We start from the raw sequence: 19,124 nt of genomic DNA, 5'->3' as shown, positions 1-19,124 counted from the left end.
ATCCACGCTTCTTTATCCCTTTGGTGGCCCCTAAAAGTCTTTAAAAATCCACGCTTCCTCAACCCTTTGGTAGCTGCCAAAAGTCTTTAAAAATCCACGCTTCTTTATCCCTTTGGTGGCCCTAAAAGTCTTTAAAAATCCACGCTTCCTCAACCCTTTGGTAGCTGCCAAAAGTCTTTAAAAAATCCACGCTTCTTTATCCCTTTGGTGGCCCCTAAAAGTCTTTAAAAATCCACGCTTCCTCAACCCTTTGGTAGCTGCCAAAAGTCTTTAAAAAATCCACGCTTCTTTATCCCTTTGGTGGCCCCTAAAAGTCTTTAAAAATCCACGCTTCCTCAACCCTTTGGTAGCTGCCAAAAGTCTTTAAAAAATCCACGCTTCCTCAACTCTTTGGTAGCTGCCAAAATTCCTTAAAAAATCCACGCTTCCACAACTCTTTGGTAGCTGCCAAAAGTCTTTAAAAAATCCACGCTTCTTTATCTCTTTGGTAGCTGCCAAAAGTCTTTAAAAAATCCACGCTTCTTTATCTCTTTGGTAGCTGCCAAAAGTCTTTAAAAAATCCACGCTTCTTTATCTCTTTGGTAGCTGCCAAAAGTCTTTAAAAAATCCACGCTTCCTCAACTCTTTGGTAGCTGCCAAAATTCCTTAAAAAATCCACGCTTCCACAACTCTTTGGTAGCTGCCAAAAGTCTTTAAAAAATCCACGCTTATTTTTCTCTTTGGTAGCTGCCAAAAGTCTTTAAAAAATCCACGCTTCTTTATCTCTTTGGTAGCTGCCAAAAGTCTTTAAAAACCAACCTTTTTTATCTCTTTGGTAGTCTTTAAAAAATAAACTCTTCCTTAACTCTTTGGTAGCTGCCAAAAGTCTTAAAAAATACACGCTTCCTTAACTCTTTGGTAGCTGCCAAAAGTCTTTTAAAAATCCACGCTTCCTTAACTCTTTGGAAGCTGCCAAAAGTCTTTAAAAACATCCACGCTTCTTCATCTCTTTGGTAGCTGCCAACAGACCTTAAAAAATATCCACGCATCTTCATCTGTTTGGTATTTTGTTTTTTTGGTCATATTTTGCAGATATAAATTTTATTTATTACGATTTTTTTTGAATCGTCCTGTGTCTACTATTTACTTTAATTTAATGACATAAATGTAGCATACTTTTAGGATGATTGAAATTGTAATATTAACATTTAATTTTAAAAATGTTAATGTACATGGATAATTTATTAACAGACAGATAGATCATCGTTATCGAACATTTATTTGGTTTGAAGATTTTTTTCTTTAAAATATTTCCAATATTTCATTTAGAAATAAAATTTCGCGATTTATTTACATTTTGTGTTTTATTTAAATACAAATAAATTTTGACTTCCGCTTTTGTTACTTTCTTTCTCTCATTCGTATCGGAATACCATTTTCTGATTTCAAAGTAATTTTCGTTTGCAATATGGGTTCATATTTATGCAGCGGTGGTTTTGTATGCCTCAGAGGACCAAAGAAATTACTAACATAACCATCTTGGGAGGCCAATTCATCCAAAGGTGGTAATATCTCAAAATTCCTTACAATTTTTGAAACTGCTGTTTTTATCTCCAACAAAGCAAATTTTTGACCAATACAATTACGTTGACCAGCACTAAATGGTACCATATCAAATGGTTTATGGGCCTCTATGCCGTTAGCAAATCTGTCCGGATCGAAGCGATATGGATCGGGGAAGATTTTGTCATTATAACCCAAAGACATGATGAAAATATTCAGAGATGTATCCTCGGGTATTAGTTTGCCATCTAGAAAAAAATAATGTATATAATTTGTTTTTCTTTTTAGGGGTTTTGAAAAGCGTGGCCTTACTCATATTATATTCCTTGTCGGTGTGTCTACCCACCACGGGTACACTGGGATAAAGCCTCAAGGTTTCCTTTAGTACCGTATCTAAATATTTCATATCGGCAATTTCTTGGAATGTTGCACTGCTTTTCATATTACCACCCATAATGCGTTGCTGTTCTTCGTAGACTTTCTTTTGGACCTCAAGGTGTCGTGAGAGCAGATAGATGGCAAAGGATATGGCAGAGGATGTGGTATCATGACCCTGAAGAGAACATAATTTTAATATTTCATATGTAATTTTGTGGAAGGTTTTCTTACTTACCGCAAAAATAAAAGTGGATACCTCTTCATAAAGTTCCTGGTTGGTAAAGGGCCTATTGTCCACGGTGGCTGAGAGTAATGTATCCAGGAAGGCTTTTTTGGGTTTGTTGTATTCATCTTGAGCGATATTATTGGCCTGATTTTGTTGCAACTCCCTGTGAAGTTGAGCACCAATGACCTAGAAAAGAGACATTTTTAAAGAAGGTTAGGATCTACAAGGAGGGCTACAAGGGAAATTTTTTAAAGGTGTTTAAGAGCTACCAAAAACGTGCTGAAACGTGGTTTTTTAAAGACTTTTGAGGCCACCAAAGAGTTGGAGAAGCGTGGACTTTTGGCAACAACCAGAGTGATCAAGAAGCGTGGATTTTTTAAAAACTTTGGCTAGCTATCAAAGAGATAAAGAAGCGTGGATTTTTAAAGACTACCAAAGGGATAAAGTAGCGTGGATTTTTTTAAAGATTTTTGGCAGCTACCAAAGAGATAAAGAAGCGTGGATTTTTTAAAGACTTTGGCAGCTACCAAAGAGATAAAGAAGAGTGGATTCTTAAAGACTTTTGGCAGGTACCAAAGAGATAAAGAAGCATGGATTTTTTAAAAAGTTTTGGCAGCTACAAAAGAGGTAAATAAGCGAGGATTTTTTAAAGACTTTTGGCAGCTACCAAAGAGATAAAGAAGCGTGGGATTTTTTAAAGACTTTTGACAGCTGCCAAAGAGATAAAGAAGCGTGGATTTTTTAAAGACTTTTGGCAGCTACCAAAGAGATAAAGAAGCGTGGATTTTTAAAAACTTTGGCTAGCTATCAAAGAGATAAAGAAGCGTGGATTTTTTAAAGGCTTTTGGCAGCTGCCAAAGAGATAAAGAAGCGTGGATTTTTTATGGACTTTTGGCAGCTGCCAAAGAGATAAAGAAGCGTGGATTTTTTAAAGACTTTTGGCAGCTACCAAAGCGATAAAGAAGCGTGGATTTTTTAAAGACTTTTGGCAGCTACCAAAGAGATAAAGAAGCGTGGATTTTTTAAAGACTTTTGGCAGCTACCAAAGAGATAAAGAAGCGTGGATTTTTTAAAGACTTTTGGCAGCTACCAAAGAGATAAAGAAGCGTGGATTTTTTAAAGACTTTTGGCAGCTACCGAAGAGATAAAGAAGCGTGGATTTTTTAAAGACTTTTGGCAGCTACCAAAGAGATAAAGAAGCGTGGATTTTTTTAAAGACTTTTGGCAGCTACCAAAAGAGATAAAGAAGCGTGGATTTTTTAAAGACTTTTGGCAGCTACCAAAGAGATAAAGAAGCGTGGATTTTTTAAAGACTTTTGGCAGCTATCAAAGAGATAAAGAAGCGTGGATTTTTTAAAGACTTTTGGCAGCTACCAAAGAGATAAAGAAGCGTGGATTTTTTAAAGACTTTTGGCAGCTACCAAAGAGATAAAGAAGCGTGGATTTTTTAAAGACTTTTGGCAGCTACCAAAGAGATAAAGAAGCGTGGATTTTTTAAAGACTTTTGGCAGCTACCAAAGAGATAAAGAAGCGTGGATTTTTTATAGACTTTTGGCAGCCACCAAAGAGATAAAGAAGCGTGGATTCTTTAAAGACTTTTGGCAGCTACCAAAGAGATAAAGAAGCTTGGATTTTTTAAAGACTTTTGGCAGCTGCCAAAGAGATAAAGAAGCGTGGATTTTTTAAAGACTTTTGGCAGCTACCAAAGAGATAAAGATGCGTGGATTTTTAAAGACTTTTGCCAGCTACCAAAGAGATAAAGAAGCGTGGATTTTTTAAAGACTTTTGCCAGCTACCAAAGAGATAATGAAGCGTGGATTTTTTAAAGACTTTTGCCAGCTACCAAAGAGATAAAGAAGCGTGGATTTTTTAAAGACTTTTGCCAGCTACCAAAGAGATAAAGAATCGTGGATTTTTTAAAGACTTTTGCCAGCTACCAAAGACATAAAGAAGCGTGGATTTTTTAAAGACTTTTGCCAGCTACCAAAGAGATAAAGAAGCGTGGATTTTTTTAAAGACTTTTGGCAGCTACCAAAAAGATAAAAGAAGCGTGGATTTTTTAAAGACTTTTGGCAGCTACCAAAAAGATAAAGAAGCGTGGATTTTTTTAAAGACTTTTGGCAGCTACCAAAAAGATAAAGAAGCGTGGATTTTTTAAAGACTTTTGGCAGCTACCAAAAATATAAAGAAGCGTGGATTTTTTAAAGACTTTTGGCAGCTACCAAAATATAAAAGAAGCGTGGATTTTTTCAAAGACTTTTGGCAGCTACCAAAGAGATAAAGAAGCGTGGATTTTTTAAAGACTTTTGGCAGCCACCAAAGAAATAAAGAAGCGTGGATTTTTTAATGACTTTTGGCAGCCACCAAAGAAATAAAGAAGCGTGGATTTTTTAAAGACTTTTGGCAGCTACCAAAGAGATAAAGAAGCGTGGATTTTTTAAAGACTTTTGCCAGCTACCAAAGAGATAAAGAAGCGTGGATTTTTTAAAGACTTTTGCCAGCTACCAAAGAGATAAAGAAGCGTGGATTTTTTAAAGACTTTTGCCAGCTACCAAAGACATAAAGAAGCGTGGATTTTTTAAAGACTTTTGCCAGCTACCAAAGAGATAAAGAAGCGTGGATTTTTTAAAGACTTTTGGCAGCTACCAAAAAGATAAAGAAGCGTGGATTTTTTAAAGACTTTTGGCAGCTACCAAAAAGATAAAGAAGCGTGGATTTTTTAAAGACTTTTGGCAGCTACCAAAAAGATAAAGAAGCGTGGATTTTTTAAAGACTTTTGGCAGCTACCAAAAAGATAAAGAAGCGTGGATTTTTTAAAGACTTTTGGCAGCTACCAAAAAGATAAAGAAGCGTGGATTTTTTAAAGACTTTTGGCAGCTACCAAAGAGATAAAGAAGCGTGGATTTTTTAAAGACTTTTGGCAGCCACGAAAGAAATAAAGAAGCGTGGATTTTTTAATGACTTTTGGCAGCCACCAAAGAAATAAAGAAGCGTGGATTTTTTAAAGACTTTTGGCAGCTACCAAAGAGATAAAGAAGCGTGGATTTTTTAAAGACTTTTGGCAGCCACCAAAGAGATAAAGAAGCGTGGATTTTTTAAAGACTTTTGCCAGCTACCAAAGAGATAAAGAAGCGTGGATTTTTTAAAGACTTTTGCCAGCTACCAAAGATATAAAGAAGCGTGGGATTTTTAAAGACTTTTGCCAGCTACCAAAGATATAAAGAAGCGTGGATTTTTAAAGACTTTTGCCAGCTACCATAGAGATAAAGAAGCGTGGATTTTTTAAAAGACTTTTGCCAGCTACCAAAGAGATAAAGAAGCGTGGATTTTTTAAAGACTTTTGCCAGCTACCAAAGAGATAAAGAAGCGTGGATTTTTAAAGACTTTTGCCAGCTACCAAAGAGATAAAGAAGCGTGGATTTTTTAAAGACTTTTGCCAGCTACCAAAGAGATAAAGAAGCGTGGATTTTTTAAAGACTTTTGCCAGCTACCAAAGAGATAAAGAAGCGTGGATTTTTTTAAAGACTTTTGCCAGCTACCAAAGAGATAAAGAAGCGTGGATTTTTTAAAGACTTTTGCCAGCTACCAAAGAGATAAAGAAGCGTGGATTTTTTAAAGACTTTTGCCAGCTACCAAAGAGATAAAGAAGCGTGGATTTTTTAAAGACTTTTGCCAGCTACCAAAGAGATAAAGAAGCGTGGATTTTTTAAAGACTTTTGCCAGCTAACAAAGAGATAAAGAAGCGTGGATTTTTTAAAGACTTTTGCCAGCTACCAAAGAGATAAAGAAGCGTGGATTTTTAAAGACTTTTGCCAGCTAACAAAGAGATAAAGAAGCGTGATTTTTTAAAGACTTTTGCCAGCTACCAAAGAGATAAAGAAGCGTGGATTTTTTAAAAGACTTTTGCCAGCTACCAAAGAGATAAAGAAGCGTGGATTTTTTAAAGACTTTTGCCAGCTACCAAAGAGATAAAGAAGCGTGGATTTTTTAAAGACTTTTGCCAGCTACCAAAGAGATAAAGAAGCGTGGATTTTTTAAAGACTTTTGCCAGCTACCAAAGAGATAAAGAAGCGTGGATTTTTTAAAGACTTTTGCCAGCTACCAAAGAGATAAAGAAGCGTGGGATTTTTTAAAGACTTTTGCCAGCTACCAAAGAGATAAAGAAGCGTGGATTTTTTAAAGACTTTTGCCAGCTACCAAAGAGATAAAGAAGCGTGGATTTTTTAAAGACTTTTGCCAGCTACCAAAGAGATAAAGAAGCGTGGATTTTTTAAAGACTTTTGCCAGCTACCAAAGAGATAAAGAAGCGTGGATTTTTTAAAGACTTTTGCCAGCTACCAAAAGAGATAAAGAAGCGTGGATTTTTTAAAGACTTTTGCCAGCTACCAAAGAGATAAAGAAGCGTGGATTTTTTAAAGACTTTTGCCAGCTACCAAAGAGATAAAGAAGCGTGGATTTTTTAAAGACTTTTGCCAGCTACCAAAGAGATAAAGAAGCGTGGATTTTTTAAAGACTTTTGCCAGCTACCAAAGAGATAAAGAAGCGTGGATTTTTTAAAGACTTTTGCCAGCTACCAAAGAGATAAAGAAGCGTGGATTTTTTAAAGACTTTTGCCAGTTACCAAAGAGATAAAGAAGCGTGGATTTTTAGAGAGTTTTGGCAGCTACCAAAGAGATAAAGAAGCGTGGATTTTTAGAGAGTTTTGGCAGCTACCAAGGAGATAAAGAATCCTGGATTTTTAAAGAGTTTTAGCAGCTACAAAAGAGATAAAGAAGCGTGGATTTTTTAAAGAGTTTTGGCAGCTACCAAAGAAATAAAGAACCGTGGATTTTTTAAAGACTTTTGGCAGATACCATAGAGGTAAAGAAGCGTGGATTTTTTAAAGAGTTTTAGCAGCTACAAAAGAGATAAAGAAGCGTGGATTTTTTAAAGAGTTTTGGCAGCTACCAAGAAATAAAGAACCGTGGATTTTTTAAAGACTTTTGGCAGATACCATAGAGGTAAAGAAGCGTGGATTTTTTAAAGAGTTTTGGCAGCTACCAAATAGATGAAGAAGCGTGGATTTTTAAAGAGTTTTGGCAGCTACCAAAGAGATAAAGAAGCGTGGATTTTTAAAGACTTTTGGCAGCTACCAAAGATGTGAAGAAGCGTATTTTTTTAAAGACTTTTGGCAGCTACCAAAGATGTGAAGAAGCGTATTTTTTTAAAGACTTTTGGCAGCTACCATATAGATAAAGAAGCGTGGATTTTTTAAAGAGGTTTGGCAGCTACCAAAGAGATAAAGAAGCGTGGATTTTTTAAAGAGGTTTGGCAGCTACCAAAGAGATAAAGAAGCGTGGATTTTTTAAAGACTTTTTGCAGCTACCAAAGAGATAAAGAAGCGTGGATTTTTTAAAGAGTTTTGGCAGCTACCAAATAGATGCAGAAGCGTGGATTTTTAAAGAGTTTTGGCAGCTATCAAATAGATGAAGAAGCGTGGATTTTTAAAGACTTTTGGCAGCTACCAAAGTGATATAGAAGCGTGGATTTTTTAAAGAGTTTTGGCAGCCACCAAAGAAATAAAGAAGCGTGGATTTTTTAAAGACTTTTGGCAGCCACCAAAGAAATAAAGAAGCGTGGATTTTTTAAAGACTTCTGGCAGCCACCATAGAGATAAAGAAGCGTGGATTTTTTAAAGACTTTTGCCAGCTACCAAAGAGATAAAGAAGCGTGGATTTTTTAAAGACTTTTGCCAGCTACCAAAGAGATAAAGAAGCGTGGATTTTTTAAAGACTTTTGCCAGCTACCATAGAGATAAAGAAGCGTGGATTTTTTAAAGACTTTTGCCAGCTATCAAAGAGATAAAGAAGCGTGGATTTTTTAAAGACTTTTGCCAGCTACCAAAGAGATAAAGAAGCGTGGATTTTTTAAAGACTTTTGCCAGCTACCAAAGAGATTAAAGAAGCGTGGATTTTTTAAAGACTTTTGCCAGCTACCAAGGGATAAAGAAGCGTGGATTTTTAAAGACTTTTGCCAGATACCAAAGAGATAAAGAAGCGTGGATTTTTTAAAGACTTTTGCCAGCTACCAAAGAGATAAAGAAGCGTGGATTTTTTAAAGACTTTTGCCAGCTACCAAAGAGAATAAAGAAGCGTGGATTTTTTAAAGACTTTTGCCAGCTACCAAGAGATAAAGAAGCGTGGATTTTTTAAAGACTTTTGCCAGCTACCAAAGAGATAAAGAAGCGTGGATTTTTTAAAGACTTTTGCCAGCTACCAAAGAGATAAAGAAGCGTGGATTTTTTAAAGACTTTTGCCAGCTACCAAAGAGATAAAGAAGCGTGGATTTTTTAAAGACTTTTGCCAGCTACCAAAGAGATAAAGAAGCGTGGATTTTTTAAAGACTTTTGCCAGCTACCAAAGAGATAAAGAAGCGTGGATTTTTTAAAGACTTTTGCCAGCTACCAAAGAGATAAAGAAGCGTGGATTTTTTAAAGACTTTTGCCAGCTACCAAAGAGATAAAGAAGCGTGGATTTTTTAAAGACTTTTGCCAGCTACCAAAGAGATAAAGAAGCGTGGATTTTTTAAAAGACTTTTGCCAGCTACCAAAGAGATAAAGAAGCGTGGATTTTTTAAAGACTTTTGCCAGCTACCAAAGAGATAAAGAAGCGTGGATTTTTTAAAGACTTTTGCCAGCTACCAAAGAGATAAAGAAGCGTGGATTTTTTAAAGACTTTGCCAGCTACCAAAGAGATAAAGAAGCGTGGATTTTTTAAAGACTTTTGCCAGCTACCAAAGAGATAAGAAGCGTGGATTTTTTAAAGACTTTTGCCAGCTACCAAAGAGATAAAGAAGCGTGGATTTTTTAAAGACTTTTGCCAGCTACCAAAGAGATAAAGAAGCGTGGATTTTTTAAAGACTTTTGCCAGCTACCAAAGAGATAAAGAAGCGTGGATTTTTTAAAGATTTTTGGCAGCTACCAAAGAGATAAAGAAGAGTGGATTTTTAAAGAGTTTTGGCAGCTACCAAATAGATGCAGAAGCGTGGATTTTTTAAAGAGTTTTTGCAGCTATCAAATAGATGAAGAAGCGTGGATTTTTAAAGACTTTTGGCAGCTACCAAAGTGATATAGAAGCGTGGATTTTTTAAAGAGTTTTGGCAGCCACCAAAGAAATAAAGAAGCGTGGATTTTTTAAAGACTTTTGCCAGCTACCAAAGAGATAAAGAAGCGTGGATTTTTTAAAGACTTTTGGCAGCCACCAAAGAAATAAAGAAGCGTGGATTTTTTAAAGACTTTTGTCAGCTACCAAATAGATGAAGAAGCGTGGATTTTTTAAAGACTTTTGGCAGCTACCAAAGAGATAAAGAAGCGTGGATTTTTTAAAGACTTTTGCCAGCTACCAAAGAGATAAAGAAGCGTGGATTTTTTAAAGACTTTTGCCAGCTACCATAGAGATAAAGAAGCGTGGATTTTTTAAAGACTTTTGCCAGCTACCAAAGAGATAAAGAAGCGTGGATTTTTTTAAAGACTTTTGCCAGCTACCAAAGAGATAAAGAAGCGTGGATTTTTTAAAGACTTTTGCCAGCTACCAAAGAGATAAAGAAGCGTGGATTTTTTAAAGACGTTTGGCAGCTACCAAAGAGATAAAGAAGCGTGGATTTTTTAAAGACGTTTGGCAGCTACCAAAGAGATAAAGAAGCGTGGATTTTTTAAAGACGTTTGGCAGCTACCAAAGAGATAAAGAAGCGTGGATTTTAAAGACTTTCAGGAGGATTTTTTAAAGACGTTTGGCAGCTACCAAAGAGATAAAGAACCGTGGATTTTAAAAACTTTTGGCAGCTACCAAAGAGATAAAGAAGCGTGGATTTTTTAAAGACTTTAGGCAGCTACCAAAGAAATAAAGAAGTGTGGATTTTTAAAGACTTTTGGCAGCCACCAAAGAAATAAAGAAGCGTGGATTTTTTAAAGACTTTTGGCAGCCACCAAAGAAATAAAGAAGTGTGGTTTTTTTAAAGACTTTTGGCAGCCACAAATGAAATAAAGAAGTGTGGATTTTTTAAAGACTTTTGGCAGCCACCAAAGAGATAAAGAAGTGTGGATTTTTTAAAGACTTTTGGCAGCCACCAAAGAAATAAAGAAGCGTGGATTTTTTAAAGACTTTTGGCAGCCACCAAAGGAATAAAGAAGAGTGGATTTTTTAAAGACTTTTGGCAGCCACCAAAGAAATAAAGAAGCGTGGATTTTTTAAAGACTTTTGGCAGCCACCAAAGAAATAAAGAAGCGTGGATTTTTTAAAGACTTTTGCCAGCTACCAAAGAGATAAAGAAGCGTGGATTTTTTAAAGACTTTTGCCAGCTACCAAAGAGATAAAGAAGCGTGGATTTTTTAAAGACTTTTGCCAGCTACCAAAGAGATAAAGAAGCGTGGATTTTTTAAAGATTTTTGGCAGCTACCAAAGAGATAAAGAAGAGTGGATTTATTAAAGAGTTTTGGCAGCTACCAAATAGATGCAGAAGCGTGGATTTTTAAAGAGTTTTGGCAGCTATCAAATAGATGAAGAAGCGTGGATTTTTAAAGACTTTTGGCAGCTACCAAAGTGATATAGAAGCGTGGATTTTTTAAAGAGTTTTGGCAGCCACCAAAGAAATAAAGAAGCGTGGATTTTTTAAAGACTTTTGCCAGCTACCAAAGAGATAAAGAAGCGTTGATTTTTTAAAGACTTTTGGCAGCCACCAAAGAAATAAAGAAGCGTGGATTTTTTAAAGACTTTTGTCAGCTACCAAATAGATGAAGAAGCGTGGATTTTTTAAAGACTTTTGGCAGCTACCAAAGAGATAAAGAAGCGTGGATTTTTTAAAGACTTTTGCCAGCTACCAAAGAGATAAAGAAGCGTGGATTTTTTAAAGACTTTTGCCAGCTACCATAGAGATAAAGAAGCGTGGATTTTTTAAAGACTTTTGCCAGCTACCAAAGAGATAAAGAAGCGTGGATTTTTTTAAAGACTTTTGCCAGCTACCAAAGAGATAAAGAAGCGTGGATTTTTTAAAGACTTTTGCCAGCTACCAAAGAGATAAAGAAGCGTGGATTTTTTAAAGACTTTTGCCAGCTACCAAAGAGATAAAGAAGCGTGGATTTTTTTAAAGACGTTTGGCAGCTACCAAAGAGATAAAGAAGCGTGGATTTTAAAGACTTTCAGGTGGATTTCAGCGTGGATTTTAAAGACTTTGGCAGCTACCAAAGTGATATAGAAGAGTGGATTTTTTAAAGAGTTTTGGCAGCCACCAAAGAAATAAAGAAGCGTGGATTTTTTTAAAGACTTTTGCCAGCTACCAAAGAGATAAAGAAGCGTGGATTTTTTAAAGACTTTTGGCAGCCACCAAAGAAATAAAGAAGCGTGGATTTTTAAAGACTTTTGTCAGCTACCAAATAGATGAAGAAGCGTGGATTTTTTAAAGACTTTTGGCAGCTACCAAAGAGATAAAGAAGCGTGGATTTTTTAAAGACTTTTGCCAGCTACCAAAGAGATAAAGAAGCGTGGATTTTTTAAAGACTTTTGCCAGCTACCATAGAGATAAAGAAGCGTGGATTTTTTAAAGACTTTTGCCAGCTACCAAAGAGATAAAGAAGCGTGGATTTTTTTAAAGACTTTTGCCAGCTACCAAAGAGATAAAGAAGCGTGGATTTTTTAAAGACGTTTGGCAGCTACCAAAGAGATAAAGAAGCGTGGATTTTTTAAAGACGTTTGGCAGCTACCAAAGAGATAAAGAAGCGTGGATTTTTTAAAGACGTTTGGCAGCTACCAAAGAGATAAAGAAGCGTGGATTTTAAAGACTTTCAGGAGGATTTTTTAAAGACGTTTGGCAGCTACCAAAGAGATAAAGAACCGTGGATTTTAAAAACTTTTGGCAGCTACCAAAGAGATAAAGAAGCGTGGATTTTTTAAAGACTTTAGGCAGCTACCAAAGAAATAAAGAAGTGTGGATTTTTTAAAGACTTTTGGCAGCCACCAAAGAAATAAAGAAGCGTGGATTTTTTAAAGACTTTTGGCAGCCACCAAAGAAATAAAGAAGTGTGGTTTTTTTAAAGACTTTTGGCAGCCACCAAAGAGATAAAGAAGTGTGGATTTTTTAAAGACTTTTGGCAGCCACCAAAGAAATAAAGAAGCGTGGATTTTTTAAAGACTTTTGGCAGCCACCAAAGGAATAAAGAAGAGTGGATTTTTTAAAGACTTTTGGCAGCCACCAAAGAAATAAAGAAGCGTGGATTTTTTAAAGACTTTTGGCAGCCACCAAAGAAATAAAGAAGCGTGGATTTTTTAAAGACTTTTGCCAGCTACCAAAGAGATAAAGAAGCGTGGATTTTTTAAAGACTTTTGCCAGCTACCAAAGAGATAAAGAAGCGTGGATTTTTTAAAGACTTTTGCCAGCTACCAAAGAGATAAAGAAGCGTGGATTTTTTAAAGATTTTTGGCAGCTACCAAAGAGATAAAGAAGAGTGGATTTATTAAAGAGTTTTGGCAGCTACCAAATAGATGCAGAAGCGTGGATTTTTAAAGAGTTTTGGCAGCTATCAAATAGATGAAGAAGCGTGGATTTTTAAAGACTTTTGGCAGCTACCAAAGTGATATAGAAGCGTGGATTTTTTAAAGAGTTTTGGCAGCCACCAAAGAAATAAAGAAGCGTGGATTTTTTAAAGACTTTTGCCAGCTACCAAAGAGATAAAGAAGCGTGGATTTTTTAAAGACTTTTGGCAGCCACCAAAGAAATAAAGAAGCGTGGATTTTTTAAAGACTTTTGTCAGCTACCAAATAGATGAAGAAGCGTGGATTTTTTAAAGACTTTTGGCAGCTACCAAAGAGATAAAGAAGCGTGGATTTTTTAAAGACTTTTGCCAGCTACCAAAGAGATAAAGAAGCGTGGATTTTTTAAAGACTTTTGCCAGCTACCATAGAGATAAAGAAGCGTGGATTTTTTAAAGACTTTTGCCAGCTACCAAAGAGATAAAGAAGCGTGGATTTTTTAAAGACTTTTGCCAGCTACCAAAGAGATAAAGAAGCGTGGATTTTTTAAAGACTTTTGCCAGCTACCAAAGAGATAAAGAAGCGTGGATTTTTTAAAGACTTTTGCCAGCTACCAAAGAGATAAAGAAGCGTGGATTTTTTTAAAGACGTTTGGCAGCTACCAAAGAGATAAAGAAGCGTGGATTTTAAAGACTTTCAGGAGCTACCAAAGAGATAAAGAAGCGTGGATTTTTTAAAGACGTTTGGCAGCTACCAAAGAGATAAAGAAGCGTGGATTTTAAAGACTTTCAGGAGCTACCAAAGAGATAAAGAAGCGTGGATTTTAAAGACTTTCAGGAGCTACCAAAGAGATAAAGAAGCGTGGATTTTTTAAAGACGTTTGGCAGCTACCAAAGAGATAAAGAAGCGTGGATTTTAAAGACTTTCAGGAGCTACCAAAGAGATAAAGAAGCGTGGATTTTAAAGACTTTCAGGAGCTACCAAAGAGATAAAGAAGCGTGGATTTTTAAAGACGTTTGGCAGCTACCAAAGAGATAAAGAAGCGTGGATTTTAAAGACTTTCAGGAGCTACCAAAGAGATAAAGAAGCGTGGATTTTAAAGACTTTCAGGAGCTACCAAAGAGATAAAGAAGCGTGGATTTTTTAAAGACGTTTGGCAGCTACCAAAGAGATAAAGAAGCGTGGATTTTAAAGACTTTCAGGAGCTACCAAAGAGATAAAGAAGCGTGGATTTTAAAGACTTTCAGGAGCTACCAAAGAGATAAAGAAGCGTGGATTTTAAAGACTTTCAGGAGCTACCAAAGAAAAGCAGAAGCGTGGATTTTTTAAAGACGTTTGGCAGCTACCAAAGAGATAAAGAACCGTGGATTTTAAAAACTTTTGGCAGCTACCAAAGAGATAAAGAAGCGTGGATTTTTTAAAGACTTTAGGCAGCTACCAAAGAAATAAAGAAGTGTGGATTTTTTAAAGACTTTTGGCAGCCACCAAAGAAATAAAGAAGCGTGGATTTTTTAAAGACTTTTGGCAGCCACCAAAAAAATAAAGAAGTGTGGATTTTTTAAAGACTTTTGGCAGCCACAAAAGAAATAAAGAAGTGTGGATTTTTTAAAGACTTTTGGCAGCCACCAAAGAGATAAAGAAGTGTGGATTTTTTAAAGACTTTTGGCAGCCACCAAAGAAATAAAGAAGCGTGGATTTTTTAAAGACTTTTGGCAGCCACCAAAGGAATAAAGAAGCGTGGATTTTTTAAAGACTTTTGGCAGCCACCAAAGAAATAAAGAAGCGTGGATTTTTTAAAGACTTTTGGCAGCCACCAAAGAAATAAAGAAGCGTGGATTTTTTAAAGACTTTTGGCAGCCACCAAAGGAATAAAGAAGCGTGGATTTTTTAAAGACTTTTGGCAGCCACCAAAGAAATAAAGAAGCGTGGATTTTTTAAAGACTTTTGCCAGCTACCAAAGAGATAAAGAAGCGTGGATTTTTTAAAGACTTTTGGCAGCCACCAAAGAAATAAAGAAGCGTGGATTTTTAAAGACTTTTGTCAGCTACCAAATAGATGAAGAAGCGTGGATTTTTTAAAGACTTTTGGCAGCTACCAAAGAGATAAAGAAGCGTGGATTTTTTAAAGACTTTTGCCAGCTACCAAAGAGATAAAGAAGCGTGGATTTTTTAAAGACTTTTGCCAGCTACCATAGAGATAAAGAAGCGTGGATTTTTTAAAGACTTTTGCCAGCTACCAAAGAGATAAAGAAGCGTGGATTTTTTTAAAGACTTTTGCCAGCTACCAAAGAGATAAAGAAGCGTGGATTTTTTAAAGACTTTTGCCAGCTACCAAAGAGATAAAGAAGCGTGGATTTTTTTAAAGACGTTTGGCAGCTACCAAAGAGATAAAGAAGCGTGGATTTTTTAAAGACGTTTGGCAGCTACCAAAGAGATAAAGAAGCGTGGATTTTAAAGACTTTCAGGAGCTACCAAAGAGATAAAGAAGCGTGGATTTTTTAAAGACGTTTGGCAGCTACCAAAGAGATAAAGAAGCATGGATTTTAAAGACTTTCAGGAGCTACCAAAGAGATAAAGAAGCGTGGATTTTAAAGACTTTCAGGAGCTACCAAAGAAAAGCAGAAGCGTGGATTTTTTAAAGACGTTTGGCAGCTACCAAAGAGATAAAGAACCGTGGATTTTAAAAACTTTTGGCAGCTACCAAAGAGATAAAGAAGCGTGGATTTTTTAAAGACTTTAGGCAGCTACCAAAGAAATAAAGAAGTGTGGATTTTTTAAAGACTTTTGGCAGCCACCAAAGAAATAAAGAAGCGTGGATTTTTTAAAGACTTTTGGCAGCCACCAAAGAAATAAAGAAGTGTGGATTTTTTAAAGACTTTTGGCAGCCACAAAAGAAATAAAGAAGTGTGGATTTTTTAAAGACTTTTGGCAGCCACCAAAGAGATAAAGAAGTGTGGATTTTTAAAGACTTTTGGCAGCCACCAAAGAAATAAAGAAGCGTGGATTTTTTAAAGACTTTTGGCAGCCACCAAATTAATAAAGAAGCGTGGATTTTTTAAAGACTTTTGGCAGCCACCAAAGAAATAAAGAAGCGTGGATTTTTTAAAGACTTTTGGCAGCCACCAAAGGAATAAAGAAGCGTGGATTTTTTAAAGACTTTTGGCAGCCACCAAAGGAATAAAGAAGCGTGGATTTTTTAAAGACTTTTGGCAGCCACCAAAGAAATAAAGAAGCGTGGATTTTTTAAAGACTTTTGGCAGCCACCAAAGAAATAAAGAAGCGTGGATTTTTAAAGACTTTTGGCAGCCACCAAAGGAATAAAGAAGCGTGGATTTTTTAAAGACTTTTGGCAGCCACCAAAGAAATAAAGAAGCGTGGATTTTTTAAAGACTTTTGGCAGCCACCAAAGAAATAAAGAAGCGTGGATTTTTTAAAGACTTTTGCCAGCTACCAAAGAGATAAAGAAGCGTGGATTTTTTAAAGACTTTTGCCAGCTACCAAAGAGATAAAGAAGCGTGGATTTTTTAAAGACTTTTGCCAGCTACCAAAGAGATAAAGAAGCGTGGATTTTTTAAAGACTTTTGCCAGCTACCAAAGAGATAAAGAAGCGTGGATTTTTTAAAGACTTTTGCCAGCTACCAAAGAGATAAAGAAGCGTGGATTTTTTTAAAGACTTTTGCCAGCTACCAAAGAGATAAAGAAGCGTGGATTTTTTAAAGACTTTTGCCAGCTACCAAAGAGATAAAGAAGCGTGGATTTTTTTAAAGACGTTTGGCAGCTACCAAAGGGATAAAGAAGCGTGGATTTTTTAAAGACGTTTGGCAGCTACCAAAGAGATAAAGAAGCGTGGATTTTAAAGACTTTCAGGAGCTACCAATGAGATAAAGAAGCGTGGATTTTTTAAAGACGTTTGGCAGCTACCAAAGAGATAAAGAAGCGTGGATTTTTTAAAGACGTTTGGCAGCTACCAAAGAGATAAAGAAGCGTGGATTTTAAAGACTTTCAGGAGCTACCAAAGAGATAAAGAAGCGTGGATTTTTTAAAGACGTTTGGCAGCTACCAAAGAGATAAAGAAGCGTGGATTTTAAAGACTTTCAGGAGCTACCAAAGAGATAAAGAAGCGTGGATTTTAAAGACTTTCAGGAGCTACCAAAGAAAAGCAGAAGCGTGGATTTTTTAAAGACGTTTGGCAGCTACCAAAGAGATAAAGAACCGTGGATTTTAAAAACTTTTGGCAGCTACCAAAGAGATAAAGAAGCGTGGATTTTTTAAAGACTTTAGGCAGCTACCAAAGAAATAAAGAAGTGTGGATTTTTTAAAGACTTTTGGCAGCCACCAAAGAAATAAAGGAGCGTGGATTTTTTAAAGACTTTTGGCAGCCACCAAAGAAATAAAGAAGTGTGGTTTTTTAAAGACTTTTGGCAGCCACAAATGAAATAAAGAAGTGTGGATTTTTTAAAGACTTTTGGCAGCCACCAAAGAGATAAAGAAGTGTGGATTTTTTAACGACTTTTGGCAGCCACCAAAGAAATAAAGAAGCGTGGATTTTTTAAAGACTTTTGGCAGCCACCAAAGGAATAAAGAAGAGTGGATTTTTTAAAGACTTTTGGCAGCCACCAAAGAAATAAAGAAGCGTGGATTTTTTAAAGACTTTTGGCAGCCACCAAAGAAATAAAGAAGCGTGGATTTTTTAAAGACTTTTGCCAGCTACCAAAGAGATAAAGAAGCGTGGATTTTTTAAAGACTTTTGCCAGCTACCAAAGAGATAAAGAAGCGTGGATTTTTTAAAGACTTTTGCCAGCTACCAAAGAGATAAAGAAGCGTGGATTTTTTAAAGATTTTTGGCAGCTACCAAAGAGATAAAGAAGAGTGGATTTATTAAAGAGTTTTGGCAGCTACCAAATAGATGCAGAAGCGTGGATTTTTAAAGAGTTTTGGCAGCTATCAAATAGATGAAGAAGCGTGGATTTTTAAAGACTTTTGGCAGCTACCAAAGTGATATAGAAGCGTGGATTTTTTAAAGAGTTTTGGCAGCCACCAAAGAAATAAAGAAGCGTGGATTTTTTAAAGACTTTTGCCAGCTACCAAAGAGATAAAGAAGCGTGGATTTTTTAAAGACTTTTGGCAGCCACCAAAGAAATAAAGAAGCGTGGATTTTTTAAAGACTTTTGTCAGCTACCAAATAGATGAAGAAGCGTGGATTTTTTAAAGACTTTTGGCAGCTACCAAAGAGATAAAGAAGCGTGGATTTTTTAAAGACTTTTGCCAGCTACCAAAGAGATAAAGAAGCGTGGATTTTTTAAAGACTTTTGCCAGCTACCATAGAGATAAAGAAGCGTGGATTTTTAAAGACTTTTGCCAGCTACCAAAGAGATAAAGAAGCGTGGATTTTTTAAAGACTTTTGCCAGCTACCAAAGAGATAAAGAAGCGTGGATTTTTTAAAGACTTTTGCCAGCTACAAAAGAGATAAAGAAGCGTGGATTTTTTAAAGACTTTTGCCAGCTACCAAAGAGATAAAGAAGCGTGGATTTTTTTAAAGACGTTTGGCAGCTACCAAAGAGATAAAGAAGCGTGGATTTTAAAGACTTTCAGGAGCTACCAAAGAGATAAAGAAGCGTGGATTTTTTAAAGACGTTTGGCAGCTACCAAAGAGATAAAGAAGCGTGGATTTTAAAGACTTTCAGGAGCTACCAAAGAGATAAAGAAGCGTGGATTTTAAAGACTTTCAGGAGCTACCAAAGAGATAAAGAAGCGTGGATTTTTTAAAGACGTTTGGCAGCTACCAAAGAGATAAAGAAGCGTGGATTTTAAAGACTTTCAGGAGCTACCAAAGAGATAAAGAAGCGTGGATTTTAAAGACTTTCAGGAGCTACCAAAGAGATAAAGAAGCGTGGATTTTAAAGACTTTCAGGAGCTACCAAAGAGATAAAGAAGCGTGGATTTTTTAAAGACGTTTGGCAGCTACCAAAGAGATAAAGAAGCGTGGATTTTTTAAAGACGTTTGGCAGCTACCAAAGAGATAAAGAAGCGTGGATTTTTTAAAGACGTTTGGCAGCTACCAAAGAGATAAAGAAGCGTGGATTTTAAAGACTTTCAGGAGCTACCAAAGAGATAAAGAAGCGTGGATTTTAAAGACTTTCAGGAGCTACCAAAGAGATAAAGAAGCGTGGATTTTAAAGACTTTCAGGAGCTACCAAAGAAAAGCAGAAGCGTGGATTTTTTAAAGACGTTTGGCAGCTACCAAAGAGATAAAGAACCGTGGATTTTAAAAACTTTTGGCAGCTACCAAAGAGATAAAGAAGCGTGGATTTTTTAAAGACTTTAGGCAGCTACCAAAGAAATAAAGAAGTGTGGATTTTTTAAAGACTTTTGGCAGCCACCAAAGAAATAAAGAAGCGTGGATTTTTTAAAGACTTTTGGCAGCCACCAAAGAAATAAAGAAGTGTGGATTTTTTAAAGACTTTTGGCAGCCACAAAAG

General features: G+C 36.2%; 1 protein-coding gene across 1 annotated transcript in view; it reads right to left on the bottom strand.

The window, feature by feature from the left end:
- Positions 1-1,239: 1,239 nt before the first annotated feature.
- LOC141387465 (cytochrome P450 4e2-like) overlaps positions 1,240-19,124 on the bottom strand; it is a 32,016-nt gene continuing 14,131 nt past the window's right edge. The window contains exons 6-8 of the mRNA XM_073957201.1: positions 2,156-2,332; positions 1,855-2,095; positions 1,240-1,790 (exon numbers count right to left, since the gene is read on the bottom strand). Of these exons, the coding sequence (XP_073813302.1) occupies positions 1,381-1,790; positions 1,855-2,095; positions 2,156-2,332 (828 nt within the window). The 3' untranslated portion in view covers positions 1,240-1,380. The remainder of the gene's footprint in view (positions 1,791-1,854; positions 2,096-2,155; positions 2,333-19,124) is intronic.

This window comes from Musca autumnalis, unplaced genomic scaffold, assembly GCF_047663935.1.
Source record: "Musca autumnalis isolate F117 unplaced genomic scaffold, ASM4766393v1 scaffold_5, whole genome shotgun sequence".
In the NCBI taxonomy this organism is placed as follows: domain Eukaryota; kingdom Metazoa; phylum Arthropoda; class Insecta; order Diptera; family Muscidae; genus Musca; species Musca autumnalis.
This window is presented reverse-complemented; position numbering and strand designations above follow the sequence as displayed.